The sequence below is a fragment of the Pelmatolapia mariae genome, linkage group LG10_11, assembly GCF_036321145.2.
Source record: "Pelmatolapia mariae isolate MD_Pm_ZW linkage group LG10_11, Pm_UMD_F_2, whole genome shotgun sequence".
NCBI lineage: Eukaryota > Metazoa > Chordata > Actinopteri > Cichliformes > Cichlidae > Pelmatolapia > Pelmatolapia mariae.
This window is the reverse complement of record NC_086236.1, coordinates 24,902,577-24,917,834: the sequence shown is the minus strand read 5'-3', so window position 1 is coordinate 24,917,834 and position 15,258 is coordinate 24,902,577. Positions and strand designations below refer to the sequence as shown.

Below are 15,258 nucleotides of genomic sequence, written 5' to 3'. Positions count from 1 at the left end.
ATGAAACTTGTATGTTTTGGATACTTACTAAAACAATATATGAAAGTAATGAGAAAGTGGCCACTTTCACGAGTAAATCATATAAGCCTTATATGATTCACTATATGAAGTAGACCACATCTTATGCAAGTCTTTTATAAGTTTTTTCTATTTCTTTTCCATATGGGTTGCTTCAAGGCACTTAATTGTCTATTTTGCTTTTGTTTTTTGCTACTCTATACCAGTGCTGTGCTAAAATCATCCTGCCAAAACAATCTGGTCAAATAATAATGATTGCTAATACTACTACTACTACTAATAATAATAATACAAATAACGAATTATTGACTGAAATATTTTTGAAAACTGGGTCCAGTGTGGAATTGGCACATCTTCCCTGTGTACATGTAGGCTCTCTCCCGGTACTCTGTTGCTGTCTTCCCACTGTCCAAATACATTAGGTTAATTGGTTAAACTTGCCATAGTTTGCCATTCTTTGCCATTCTTGCACTTGCCATTAAATGTCAGTGCAAGAATAGTAGCCTGTCTCTGCACTAGCCTTGGACTGGTGACCAGTTCAGAGTGCACCTCACTTCTTAGCCTGTGACTACTGCAACAGGCTTCAGTGTCTCCCAACAACCCTAATGGGTAGATGGACAGATACACCTGTTTTGTTTTGTTTTTTCAAACCTATCTAACTATTCAAATGCTCCTTATTTCTGTGTTTGTTGCATGATGAAGGCAGGAAGATGAAATGTGCATTTTAATCAAATAAAGACCTTCAAAGTCTTTGCTGAGTGGTTTCCCATTAAATTCCCATGTAGCGTAACTTACAGTTTTATGCAACCACATTAAACACTGTGGAAAGCACTTTCGCTGATAGCTTCCCCCATTTAATGATGTTTATAAAGATTTCTATTTGTAACCATTTGAACCTCTTAATTAAAAGAACGTTTAGGTAGGTGGAGGATTGGTTCTTTGTTTCTTTAGTCTACTCTGATATGATGAAGTATTGTCTACATTGGTTGGTCATCTAAAAATACATTCGCTCCATGATTACAGGCTCATCTCAAAGTCACTATTTGAAAAATGCTTGCCTCAGAACACCCCCTGGACATCTGCTGACTATATTTAGTGGCTGGGCTTTCAACTTCACTCAGTGCTCTTCGTGATCAACACTTGAACTTGAACACCCTTTTTGCCGACCCTTAAAAAAACATTTGACCACCAGACCATATTTAACCATGTATATCCATAAAATCTGAAGTGCTGGATTGAGTAAGTGCACTTTTTTTGTCATCTAGAGATGTCCCACACTTGGTCACGGCTCTGCGGGAAGGATGACATCTTTACAGCATTTGTGATATGTCACCTGTCATGGTGTGTTAATGGTGGAAGCTGAGATCATAAAACCCATTCCTGTGATGATGACAGCTTGATTTGAAATGTGTCCTCCAGAAGGACGAATGTGTGAATGAGCTGAGCTTGGCCCTCTTATCGTCTCCAACTGACTGGACGTTTGTTTGTTTTTCCATTTGTTAGCTTGTTCACACTGATAGCAGGACAGGGAATTGTTTTCGCCAGAATGAAACTGTCAGATCACCATGCCCTTTTTCCTGACTGAAAGTACAAACCATCCTTAGCACAGTGCATGACCTCTGCTAGGTCTCTTACTGGAACATATGGTGATCTGTCGAGTATTATTGATAAGTATTCTTTTCACAAAAGGTTAATGAACAAAGAGACAAAATGGCTGTGTAAGTAGGAGGGGGATAAATGAAGGATCCGTCTGCAGAAACAACAACTTTGTTACAACTGTAAAAATGCCGTAACACCTATAGGTGGCGGTATCATTACCAAAATGTATCTCTCTATGTTTTTTCCATTGTTTGAATTCTGATTAAATGAGGAGGATAAGCTTCTCCTGAGAGCTGGAATACAGTATTTGAGTCACAGTGGTCAAAATTGTAAATTTCATGGTTTTTTTAGAATCACACTGTGGTTGCATACTGCAATGAAAAAACAAAAGTGCAAATTTCAAACTAATGTGGCCCAAAATGCATCCATCCATCAAAGATTGTTGCTATTTTAAGTGTTCTAGTTTGTTTTTACATTTTTTGCTTATAAGACTTATAAAAAAAAGGGTAAAGCTTCTGTGCAGGGGAAGTACCAAAACCAATGCTCACTACAATACTCTGAAAATGTACATGTTTTTCAGTACTGTAGGCAATCCAGACATGTAAGAAAAAGAATGCACATGAGCAAAAACACTATGCACTGCACAGCACATATTACACATGGAAAATAGCGACTAGCGTACTTCGATCTAGACTTGTCCATTTTTTAAAAAAAGGCCAAAAAGGGGTTATAACTGATTTGCAAAAGGCTATATGCAAATGATGCCATCATGTTTTTCACATCTTTGAATTTAGAAAAACATCTAAGAGATGAAATCCAGATCTGTTAAAGTAATTCAAAATAAATGAATTTCAATTCAGCCACATCATCCAAAGTACTAAATATCCTTATGTTATTCTGAAATACACACTTTTCTACTGGTATTGGTACTGACTACTAAGTTTCTGGTACAGCTACATCCCCATACCATGGGACAAAAAATCAACATTGCAGTACATTGTCTTGTGATACAATAATTAATACCCAGGAACCAAATATCAGGACAGACTCCCCCAAGTTAGCCTAACCAGAGTCTCTATTCATGACTATTGTAGAGCCTTCAGTATTATTGTGGGGTTGTACAATATAAAGCACGTTGAGGCGACTGTTGTTGTGACTTGGCCACTATATACACTGAATAAAACTGAATTGAAATGGACTCCTTGTTGAGTCCTTTGTTTTGTTTTTATTTTTTAGATAAATCAGAGCAAAGTAAATGATGTTAAATAACTTGCAATAAAGAAAGAAAAAAATCACAGTATATAAAATGGTGGCAGGAACATCAGGCAGGTAATAATACTGTCACATTTTTAAACTGCATGATATTGATATACACAGACAGACACACTTTCCTTGTATCACAATATTGTCACCAACATGATAGTACGGTATCATGACTTGCTTAAAAAATGTTTTCTTGCTGTTGCTAGAAAATACAGTCACTACAAGGTAACACCAAACAGTTTCATAAACTTATTATGTGACTGATTTTAAGGTCTATTAAGAAATGGTTTGGGTAATTCATATACTACTTTTTTATTTTAGGGACTATCACTTTTATGAAAACCTACATAATAAATGATGAAGTCATCGTGTAACACGTTAAAGCCATGTGTCAGAGAAGCCGTGATTCAAAGTGTGGCCTGTGGTGCATGACTACCAAGGTTGGCTGTGTTATCCAAGATAAGCAGCATTTGTAGTCAAGGTTTTATTGAAGTGTCGGACAACTTGACAGAGAAAAAAATAATTTAATGCGGAGACATGCAAATTCTCGAGCACACTTGAGTGTTTTTGTGTGCATGCATGCAAGGCTACGTAAAAGAGAAAAGGGTGAGATAAAAGGGTGAGACGGAAGAAGAAAGGCAGAAGAGATGAACTAACAATGGTTTTCAAACTGCAGATAAACTGAATTTCTGTAACTTCTTTGATTTATCACCTGTTTATCGGCATACATTGTTGCAACATACAGCAACATAAAGGTGGAGTGGGTACGCTATCTGGAACACTTTTTAAATCTGGCTTCTTGAATATCTCCTCATGGTGTCCTATCCGTTCTGTGAGGCATTGGTATCTTTTTTTAAAAAGCAATCATTCGACTGGCTAAAATTGTGTATGCGTAAATGCAGGAATGCGCATTCATTTCGTCAGTTTTATAAAGCCATGCATACACATGTCCCTCTTTTATAAATCTCAGCCGTTGAGTAATTGTACACACATGCAGAAGCCTGATTGATTTAGCCATAAGGGGATGCAGACACTCCCTTAATTAATCATTTACATATAAAATCAACAAGGAAGATGTGCAATTTTGCAGAATTTGTAACAGCGACAAATTAGACAAAGAAATGAAATCACAAACAGGAAAAAGGTGTATATACCCACTGGATCTTTAATGAAAGTAATATGCCAGACTGATCTATATAGCGCCTGCCTGTCAGCAACAGGGGGCGATCTAGCTCATGCACTGAATAGCGGAAAGGCGTTGTGGGGGCAAGGGATCATTGCGAGTGCGAGGGGCAAAAAACTGGAATATATTAACATGCTGAGCATCGCAATGAAATCACAGAAGGAAAGATAATGAAAATCAGACAGAACACATGTTTGTGAGAATAAAATTTCTACAAGATGAGCTAAAATCAGGCAGTAATGAAGAGCCGCATTCATTTTGCTGTAGAGAAACCTCAGAGAGTTCAAAGCCCTGAAGATGGATGCAGAAGTTTCTCAGTTTCGGCTTGACAGAAAGCTTTACAGCCCCTGCACTAGCTGTTTGCTAATTCACTACCTAGCTAAAGTTAGTTACATTACTTGGCATTCATTTGCTTTGGTCAAACTTGTCTTTTAAAATTAGAGTCTTAGCTTACAAAGAAAGCTGTTGAGTTGTTTTCTAAAAAGAAATCTTAAATGCAGAGAAAAAATTAGGGCTTCAGTCACATGGGCCTAAAGACCAGTCAGTGATCATCTGGCAGATTGGAGGATTCAATGGTCTTCTGCTTGACAGGTAGCTCTGCTCGCTAACTCGCTACCTAGTTTGCTAATTCAGTCAACTGGGTGATATATTCAATACATTCAAAATGGTAACCAGCACAGGTCTCAGTATAGATGATGATAACAAAAATTAATCTTCATCACTGTGACCTTTTAAGTCTAATGTCTGACAACAGTCATGGTACCAGATACATTGTTGTCGGACTGGTACTGCCACCGCTGGCAAAATGTGAGAGATGTCGAGCAGAGAGTGCAGATAGAGTCTGGCACCTCCCGGGCTCTTTCAGATAGAAATCTGACACTTGTCATTAGATGCAAGAGAGGTGTAACCATTCTGGACCATATTTGCATCCATATTGCACCCACAAGATTTTTGCATAGTACATTATGCACAGTATACATTGAATGTTCTCATACTCAGATATTTTACACACCATAGCATGAATGTCTGTTCTTAGATATGCTGACCTTTGTTTTTAAAATGATGTCTACAGCTTATGATAATAATCTAGCAGTTATACTGAATGTAAAGCCAGTTCTGTAAGTGCTCTGGGCCCTACTTATACCTTATTTCTTTGTGAACCTGGTAGTATTGTGGGGTCAACTGTAGGAAAAAAAAATCTCAAAACTCGCCAGAGTGCTTTACCATGTGCAAAAATACCTTGCGCTCAAAAAGTATCTTGAGACCAGTGGTCTCCTTGATAGCTGCAATTTTCTACAATGAACCTTTACCAGTTACAAGTTCACTGTGATTATTTACTAGGTACCTGATCTATTGCCTTTTTTCAGGCATGACACAGACTCTTTGGCTCTTCAGCACCTGCCCTAGGTTTCCAAGGGGCTTTGCCATTGTAACCTATATAATCAAAATGCTGTCAAGGTGCAGAGGCGCATGAGGAATACCTTGCAGCAGAGCTTCCCGTGTTCACTGAAAAATGGGGCTTACTGTCTAAAACACTTGGTCAAGAGCAGCCAACCATGTTCCATGGAGAGTCAACTGTCTGTTTTCCCCAGCAGGTGATCTTACTGATGAGTTACTTCACTCCACTGGCTCAAAGTTCCAGTCTGCGAGATTACTCTTTGATTCGCTTGATAACATGCGGCCAGTTTCAAGAGTGTTGGCATTCTGTAGCATACGATTGGCATGTGTTGAATGGTTGCACCCGAACAAAACCTGCAATGATAAAATATTGCTAGCTTAAGGAAGCATATCTGTCTACAGAATGCTTTGCCAGTGAGGCTGCTTTGGAGCCATTTTGGTTCTCCTTCTTGTGTAGATTTTGACGTTACAAGCTACTCTGAAAGAGTGAAAACATAGACGCTAGATGCACTGTTACCTGAGAAAGACTTAAGACTCTCAAAGATCAACTGATCACTCATAATAACATGTACTAGACAAAGAAATTACTATCTGTATATTTAGATGAAGTCTGGCACTGCAGTTAAAAAAAATGCAAATCATTTTAGGTAATTGTAACAATTGCAAGTCTTCAACAAGCTTAACCGGCTTACGGATTTGAAAAATAAATGCATGTGCATCCACAGCCCCTGCTCCTCCTCTCGACAGAGTACTAAATCATTTATCAGATTTGTCAAATGGGATGGTTGTGGAACAGTAGACGAATGTAAATGTTACATGTTCTGGATCTGATTCTTGTACCTGTGGTTAAATATGAAAGTCGAAAAAATATTCAAATTCCAATATTTCTTTATTTCATTATGAATAGAAGAAAACATTTCTTTTAAACCCCCTCATTCTTATGATAACATACATCTCTTTCAAATGTAATAACCCAAAACATATATAGTCAACCAAAGCCCTCCATGACTATTTCTAGTATTGCAGTTACCTTGAATTTCCCAACAAATATTAGCACTTTCTATGAAATCAAAGACAGGGACTACCCCAACAGAAGGCGCATCATCATCACTGAATCATGATAAAGACCAACCAGTTTTAGAAAATATCATTAAACACATGACCAGCACCACTGTGCTCCAATAACTAATAAAGCTTTACTGCTGCAGTGGTTGCTCTTACTCCCTACAATACTGTGAACTTTAAAAATCTATAGTCTCATTAGTGTGTCCTATTTTCCATTTAGTATGTGTTCAAGCTTTGATTCTCTTTGCAGATTTACTAGTACTCCCAAATTGGGCATATTCCCAAAATCCACTATTTTCCCATTAATTGTAAGACACTGTCATACATCACTGTGAGTCATCTGCCTTACATGAACAACACACCTATGAGCCCGACTAAGCAAGTCCACACAACACTTTTCATTATGCTGGAAAGTTCTCGTGGAATGAGCACATTTTAAGAAAAGCATTTGAATGCACCATTTGCTGCTTAGTTCAAGCTAGTTAGAATCATTTAATGTCATTAAAACTGTGTTTCATCCTTATTTCTTTATAATTCAACATTAAGTGGGAAAAGATAGACCTCATCAGCATCAATGCAGCAAATAAGCAAGTACTGGTGGCAGACGCTGTGAAATGCAGCTGAGCAGCGACATGATCAACCAACCATCCATTTTTTGGTAACTTGTGAGTGTTTTGTTTTTTTAATCCAAGACACAGATTTCCGTACAATCAGGTCCTGGATTGAGTAGTAGCAATCGCATTGGTATGAAAGCACAACTGATTCAAAAAGAGCAAATGTGTTTAAAAAAATATTGCTGTACTTAAAAAATGATTTTTTCTTTACCAGGTCTGCAATGCGCTGGCTGAATTTAAATCAATGTAATGCATCATTCAGAATTGCGATCGAAAAATCAGCACTGTTACCATGGGCGGTTTGTTAGGTGGTTACAACCAAGGACTACAATCCAAGGAGAAGACACGCACACCCTTTTTGCAAGAGATCACTAATCAAACTGTTTTTTCTGCAAAATTGAAAAACAGTAATAGTAATTCAACCAATATCATGATGGTATAGAAGTAATTTGGGACTGTTGAGCTATTATCTTGAATTCCAGTCGGTTCACAGATCAATGGGAAGAGGAGAGCACTGTTCAAATGGAATGACTGCAGAGTGGACTTTCCATTTAAATAAACGATCTGAATAATATCACGCATCATCGTCCTGTTTCTGACCACTCAGCGCACAAGCTTTTCCACCAACATACACCTCTGGGCTGATCTTTACTTCTAATATGGGTGTTGGCCAGGCCGATAGCAATCACACTCACTGTCCTGCATTGTGCCAAATTAAAATCCTCTTTCTTGAATCTCCAGTGCTGAAGGTCATCAGCAGCTGTAGCACAGCAGAAGCAGCTGAGTGATGTTGGAAATATCAAGACATGATGGACTACAGCTCTCTGGCCCGAGGGTAAAGCACAGCTACTCCCTGCCTGGGATACTCACTCCTTAAAACTTGCTCTACTTACTCCAACACATTCGCAGCTTGCTACAGAATAGCAGCCTGTGACTAACAAATCTTTAGGCAATCAATATCAATATAGATATTTAATATCATTCAATGTCGAACCAGAAATCAAGGCATTTACTTGAATTGATGGTAATATAGAGATAAAAGAGGATGCTGCAGTGTTAATCCATTTGTTTATTAATATAAAACATTGCTGATTTCTCAGCTGCACAGAAATGAAATCATTCACATAACACAAAACGCTGCCTATATTTTCTTAACATTGAACATTTCGGAACAGAAACCTTTATTTTTATTCAAAATCTATGCACAAAATTCCTGATTATATTCTGATATTTAATACATACTTTGGTAATTCACCCACAAGAGATATGCGATGGGAATTATGGCATTGTGTTTTTATATATTATGTAAGTCATTATGGCGAAGTAAAGTGATTGTTGCTTGCTTGCCAATTCAACATGCCGAATCCAGCTTTTTTTGTATTTTCTGACCTTTAACAACAGCAAAAACGCTACACAGATTCAACAGTTCTTGGTCACATTTAATTCTTTTGTCTGCTTTGAATGGTGGAACTGGTGAGCTACAAAACTGTTGCTGGTGAGCGGGACAATAAGGATGAGTTCAGACCCGAAACACTCTTCAAATTGCTGCCAACTGTCATGAAAGCACAAATTAAAACGCCAGAGAGAAAACACAATGGACTTGGCATTTGCAAGCACCAGCTACACAGCTATGGCGCTACATAAATGGGGCCGAGGAATGTGTGAATCTGTTGCAGAAACATTGACTTTGAAACATTTGTTTGTATTTGAGTGATATTTAATATCGTCAAACGGGACTGGGTCTTGCTGGGTGATAATATCCCAACTGAAATTGGCTGCAAAACTAAAATGAAATGTGCAATGTCCAAAACTACTGCTAGGCATAACGAGGTTGTTTCAACAGTCGGAAGCAAAGTGAAAATGGCATTTCGTTGCTGCTTTGTCTTATTTCCTTTCACTGAGTCTGTGAAACAACTCTGGAATGGCAGCACTCCAAAACACAGAACAAAGACCTAACCTCAACTATAACATATATATATATATATATATATATATATATATACATATATATATATACATGTTTTTTTTTTACAATAGCTAACATCAGCCTAACACATCTTGGCACATAAGCCTTCATCAGAGCATCTGCTTTTGGCAGAGCAGCCAACCAGACGAAGGTTATATGAGGAGGCACACCTGCTATATGTTTTTCACTGCTTGCTCTCATTCTCATCAAGTGTAGTGTAGTCACAGGACTGACAAGCTGCAGCCTGCAGCATATTTAAAAAAAGGTACTGGTGAACAGTGTGCATCTATTTAATAAGCGTAATTTAGATCATATGTGTTAAAGAAAACCACTATCAGCCAAATAAGCCTCCTAAATGTATGTAAATGTATGTCTGTTTACATTTGAAATGAAATTCAATCAAATCTACAACCCTGAACATTTTTTACAGCAAAACAAAAGCAACGCTGCCACAGCTGGAAATGTTAACTTTATGTTATCTCAGTAACTTAAATGTCAAAAGGAAACCAACCACTGGCTTTTCATCCTGTACATTGTAAGTACACATGATCTACTTAATTTGCAAAAGAAAAGCTTTAATTCTTATTGAATTTTTTCCCCAAACCTTCATTTTACACAAAAGAGACCCAACGAATTACCTATTAAATTACCAACAAATTAATATAGATTGTTCAGCTATTTTCATACTGCTTTACTTCTGCTTTAGTTAAATAGCTTCAGTAAAACAATCACTCTACGTAGCAAACAAGAACGAGTTGTCCTCCATGTTGTATACTTTAAAGAATCATAAAAGCAAACATTATTGTAATGAGCAAATGCACAATTTCCAGTAAAAGTTAATGGGCCAAATGTATGGCGTAATGTGCAACGCAGAGGCCATAAAACATCTCTAATCAGAAGTGCATTCAGAAAAGTATTGAAAATCGGCACATTCAGTCTGGCAGATTTTAAAAGACATAGCGTTTGACAGCTCGTCTCCATGTATGCCCTACTTCTAGAGGAGCAGCCATCTTCGATTATGTGGATAGATGCATAGTAATGACATGGTAGCAGTCACTTCAAAGCTCATCCCCATCTTTTTTTTTTTCTTTTTTTTTTGCCACAGGCCAACTCTTTGGCAGCTCTCGGCTTAGGGATGACTCGTAGATATCATCATGACCAAACCTTGAATTGTTAAGACCCTCGACAGCAGAGCCCGAGCCCCATAAACAGATGTAATCATGACACGTACCTCCAAAATCAGGCCTTAAACGGATGTCATATCCCTTCAGCAACTTGTCCACGGTGGTCTTGGCCACAGACATGCCCGCGCTTCCAATGGAGGAGCTGGAGGGGAGGTGAAAATCCAAGAGCCATTTTTAAGCAGCAAAAGCACAAGTGTCCAATACTTTTATCACAAACATTATGCATCTCTACAGCACACCTACTGGGTGATAGTAGCCTGAAAACTGTGCTGCACATACTCTATATTCCTTTTCAAATGTGACATTTGAAAAGGAAGCCCTGATGAGGTGTTAGCAAAAGGGCAGAAGGGGACTTTGGATGTTAAACAACACCTCGCATACAAATAATCCCATCCACGCGTGCATCCCACGTCCTTCAAAGTAAACATTATTTCACTACCAGACTCCAGATTTAATCAAAACGCAAAGAAAATAGCACTGCAAAGAATTAAATCCATGCAGATGCTTTTTTTTCTGTGTTACTCTGAGGTGCACCTGATCAAATGTTAAAACAATCCCATGTTTGTATCATAACTGGAAATGCTTGAAAAACTTGCTTTGCATTGTGAATTATCCCCCGCTGCCCCACCTACAGCATATTGATCAAATCGGTTGAGGGGGTGCAATGATGGTGCACCTGTCAAACGTTTTATATTGATGCCAGTCCTTCAGAAACAATGGTGTTAAGTGTAACAACGTCACAGTTTCTTTGGCTCGCCATCAGCTAAAAGCCCAGCGTGATTCAGTGGCGTGTGTTTTAATAAGCACGAGGTTATAGCAAAAAGCCTCCCATCGTGCCGTCAGAAGCACGGGCCTCATCAGTCTGAGACTGGAGACAGACCACCTCTCCCAGGAGGAACTGCATAGTCCACTCTAGTCTGAGTGGCATCTATAACATTGGTGCCATGACCTGCATCACCTAGCAGAGAGCAGCTCTCCAGCTGAGGTTCCCTATTACAAGGAGGGTGCTGAATGAGTGTAGAGGGAGGGTGTGCATGCGTGCATGTGTGTGTGTGAGTGAATGTGTGTGTGTGTGGGGGGGGGGGGGGGGGGGGGGGGTAAATTGCTCCCTTGGTATGGCAGGAGCACTACTGCCCACGGCTTAGTCAGGGAATCACTGTTCAATTAGCTCATAGGCAGTGCAGCTGTTCATCAAGCTGGGCAGTTGCAGGGCCGGAGGGTTTGACACCTGACAGCATCATGAGGGAATCTGCAAAAATCAAACCCTTTCATTTGCTTGGGCCATACTATTGTAATGGAATCAGATGTCAAAAGGTGCAGCCCAGTGTTCTCAGTGAGCATTTCACTCTCATAAGGGAAGCTGTAGGTTGCTGCAGACCATGGAAAAGGAGTAGGCCACAAGGGATGAAAGCTACATCAGTTCCTCTAAGATCAAAACAACTACGGAACTGATCAGGAGACTGACACTGAGACGTTATCCATGAAGTCTTGTGCAGTAATTTGGCAATGGTGTAAACATTTAAAAGCCATGACACATGAATAAAAAAAAAAATACGTTGCAACGTTAAAGGGCTACCCTGTCATCTATGTGGAGAGCAGCAGAGGATGACAACCCGCCAGGATTCCTTCTCAAAATCAGATTGAAACACGTATATAAATATACAAAAAGGAGCAAGTGGGCGACAGCAGTATGAATACGAACATTAGTTGGCGTTGAAAATTAAAAGGGTTTTGCTTGCTGGATACAGTGCTGTAGTTCACAGCTGCGGACAGCTGCTTAGAACAGCGTAATCAATCGATGATCGGCTGATTGATTGTATCGCTTAATCATCACTCAAGCCTACAGTGCCTACTCAGGGCTGTCATTTTACACAGTCTCCCCAGACAACACACACACACACATGTATATCCCCATTTTGATATCGGGAGTAGGTTACGTTTCACAATGGGCTTCTGGTTGTGCACGCGCATGTTTTTACGCTCGCGCGCGCCAAAGCCCCGTCTAATAGGGCATATATCGGCAGCAATGCCCCTAATAAGTAGGCCTGGGTACCCCGTTAATGCGATTTGCTACATCTGAGCCTTTTATTGACCGGTAATCACGTCTACGGGTGTGACAGTTCGTAATTTCTTTTCTTCTTTTTCTTCCAAGCGGCATTTTCTTACCTTTGAACAAAGCATACGAAGGACAAAGCCGCCAGAGCAGAGAAAAATCCACATAATTTATCTTCTTGACGACCCAACATCTCCACAAATCCTTCTATATAGTTCCTATAATCCAACCGGTCCAGTGGTCCTCCCGAAAATGCACAAAGTAAAAATCGGCAATCAAAAAATAATTGCCTTTTAAAAATGCCGAATAAACTAGCCTACATCTATGCATGCGATGTCTTCATGAAAATATGCTTTAGGGATGGGGGTATAAAAAAAAAAGAAAAGAAAGAAAAAATCTGGTAATTGGCCCCCGCTGCTTCTTCCCCGGCTATGGAAATCCGTGCAGGTCACAGAGCCCCTCGACCAACACCAGAAGATCAGACATCTTGCTCAAAAAACGGCATACCTAATACTTTTAAAAAGTGATGACAAGTGTTCTTCCCCCTTAAAAAAACACAAACCAAACAAACACGGGCATGAGTGACTGAGCAGCAGCCTCTTGACGATCAAATTGGTGGATGAAATTTCCCAGTCCAAATCTGCAGATGAGGCATGGTTCCAGCGATGCTCTGGCGCCAGACTATTCCACAACGTGATGTTGTTAAAAGATATTTGTTTGAGCTTGGAAACGCTCGTCGTCTAGAGGGGAGCGGTGGGTTTGTATTACAAAAAGAAGAAAGAAAAGAAAAGAAAAAAATTAAATCTTCATTCCCCCGCTTCTTTTCTTTTTTTTTTGTCTTCCCCCCTCTGTTGTTGTTGCCGCTGCTGATGATGATGTAGATCAGCGCAAAGTCACTGAGGGGAAAATGCACATTGAAAAAGCACTGGGTAATATCTGATGCAGACGTCAGAGCAGGCTATATCACTCCTCTGGTGGAGAAAAAAAATTAGATGCTGGGAAATATGGATGCCCCCCCCCGATACGCCAAATGCAATGTGTCACAACGTCGGATTAGCCTACATGTTAAAGACGCAAACCTATTCGAAAAGTCCACTTGCCTCCGCTGCCCGGCGTTAAATGGCGTTTGAATACGTTATTAGGGTCCGGTGGTCTTCTCCTGGAAACACCGAACCAATGACAAAGAGATATGATGAGGGAATCTCGTCTCCTGTGTTTTCTTTCTGTTTTTTTTTTCTTTTCTTTTTGGATCTCTGTTTTTAAAATAAAATAAAATATCCTACTAAGGGGTGAGGAGGGAGGGGGACACCTAAGGTGAATTCCTTAGCGACAGGCTGTTCATGCGCTGAATTGTCTCTCTGAAGCCCATTAGGATGCTGGGAGTGTGTGCCGGTGCGTTTCTGTGCGTTTCTTCCACTTTGCCACATTTCTGAAACACGCGCACTTACGCACGAAGGCGCTCACCCACACACAAGTCATGCATGCGGGCACACTCGCGCGCGCACCCACGGCATGGAAACACGCACGTCGAATTTATTTATTTATTTCATCCCTCTTCAACATCTTTTTTTTTCCGTATTAGTAACATAAACACTGGGAAATTGGCAACACGCGCACACCACAATCGGAGAATCACACGAGCTTGTGTTTTATACAGAGGAAGAGGTTTTCTTCAGGGATCTCTGTGCTGTCCAGTTGCTAAGCAACCCAGCCAGCACTGATGCAGTTGTGGTGATTCGAAGGCTATGCGCAAAGGCTCGTTTAAAGGAGCAGACCCGGCTCTGTCGCCGTTGTGGTGTCAGTGGGACAAAAGCAAACAGCGACTGATGAAGCTGACCACCGAGGCATTTGTGTTACATTAAATGCATGCAAGAACGAAATGTGGTGTGACTCGGGGTTTCGCACTGTACTTTAACCGCCTCATCATCGTCATTGTCATGGCCACAAGCACTGTCACGAATAACCAGGCAACCAATCTCTAGCTTCTTCCTTTCTTGCTTTTTTCTCCTTTTAATGTCTTTTTCAGCACACTCAAAGCATTTGTTGCTGCTTCTGCCTCAACTCTGCTGTCCTCCATTCTAAGGAAATTTCACTTTGTCCCTCCCCCACAGGTGATGTCACAGCACTGAGCCAAAAGAGTGAGGAAGTGGCAGAGAAGGAAAATAGTTATCCCGTTTAACTTCCCATTTTAACCGATGCTTAAATGTACACAATAAAGCAGATTCATGCCACTGCTGTATTTTGGCTTTAGCTTCGGAAGAGACCATTGAGCGGCCTGTCTCTGACCATCATAACCGTCATCGCTATTGCATCGCTATTTATATACTGAGTAACACCAGATACATTCAATTATATAATAAATATTCTAAAAAAGACTTTGGTAAGATCATGACTGACTGTGACCTGAAACCCAAGGGCTTGGCAATTACGACTGGCTCTCACACACACTCATACTTGTTGCATCACAGGAGCTGATAGTCAGACAAGCTTGAAAGTGTGATGGCTCAAAATCTGGTGTAAAGCATCTGATTCAGCAAACTGAGTGTTAGTTTGTTCATGATGTTGGAAACACTTGGCAGCTGAACACTAGTTTTGTTTTGTTTTTCTGCAGAATATTTCTCCTATCATAAACCTCACTGCTCTTCAGCTGGGGATTTCTCCGAAGAGAGGCTTTAAAAGTAATATCCCTGGATACTTGAGAAGTGATTTTGAATGGCCCTAAAAACTCATATTAACAATCACTGGACATTGTTTCTCAGGATCATTTAATGATCACGCCTGTTATGTTTTTCTTTATCAAGAAAAATGAAAGCGTAACGGTGATACAATTACAGTCACTAGTTTCCTCATTATTAGTTTACGAGTACAAGATTACTGTAGATGTTCTAATTAATGATTAATGTCTAGCTATAGCT

At 39.8% G+C, this 15,258-nt stretch overlaps 1 protein-coding gene across 1 annotated transcript in view; it reads right to left on the bottom strand.

Moving 5' to 3' along the window:
* gabrb4 (gamma-aminobutyric acid type A receptor subunit beta4) overlaps nt 1-13,567 on the bottom strand; it is a 66,872-nt gene extending 53,305 nt beyond the window's left edge. The window contains exons 1-2 of the mRNA XM_063485528.1: nt 12,457-13,567; nt 10,338-10,432 (exon numbers count right to left, since the gene is read on the bottom strand). Of these exons, the coding sequence (XP_063341598.1) occupies nt 10,338-10,432; nt 12,457-12,536 (175 nt within the window). The 5' untranslated portion in view covers nt 12,537-13,567. The remainder of the gene's footprint in view (nt 1-10,337; nt 10,433-12,456) is intronic.
* Nucleotides 13,568-15,258: the final 1,691 nt, after the last annotated feature.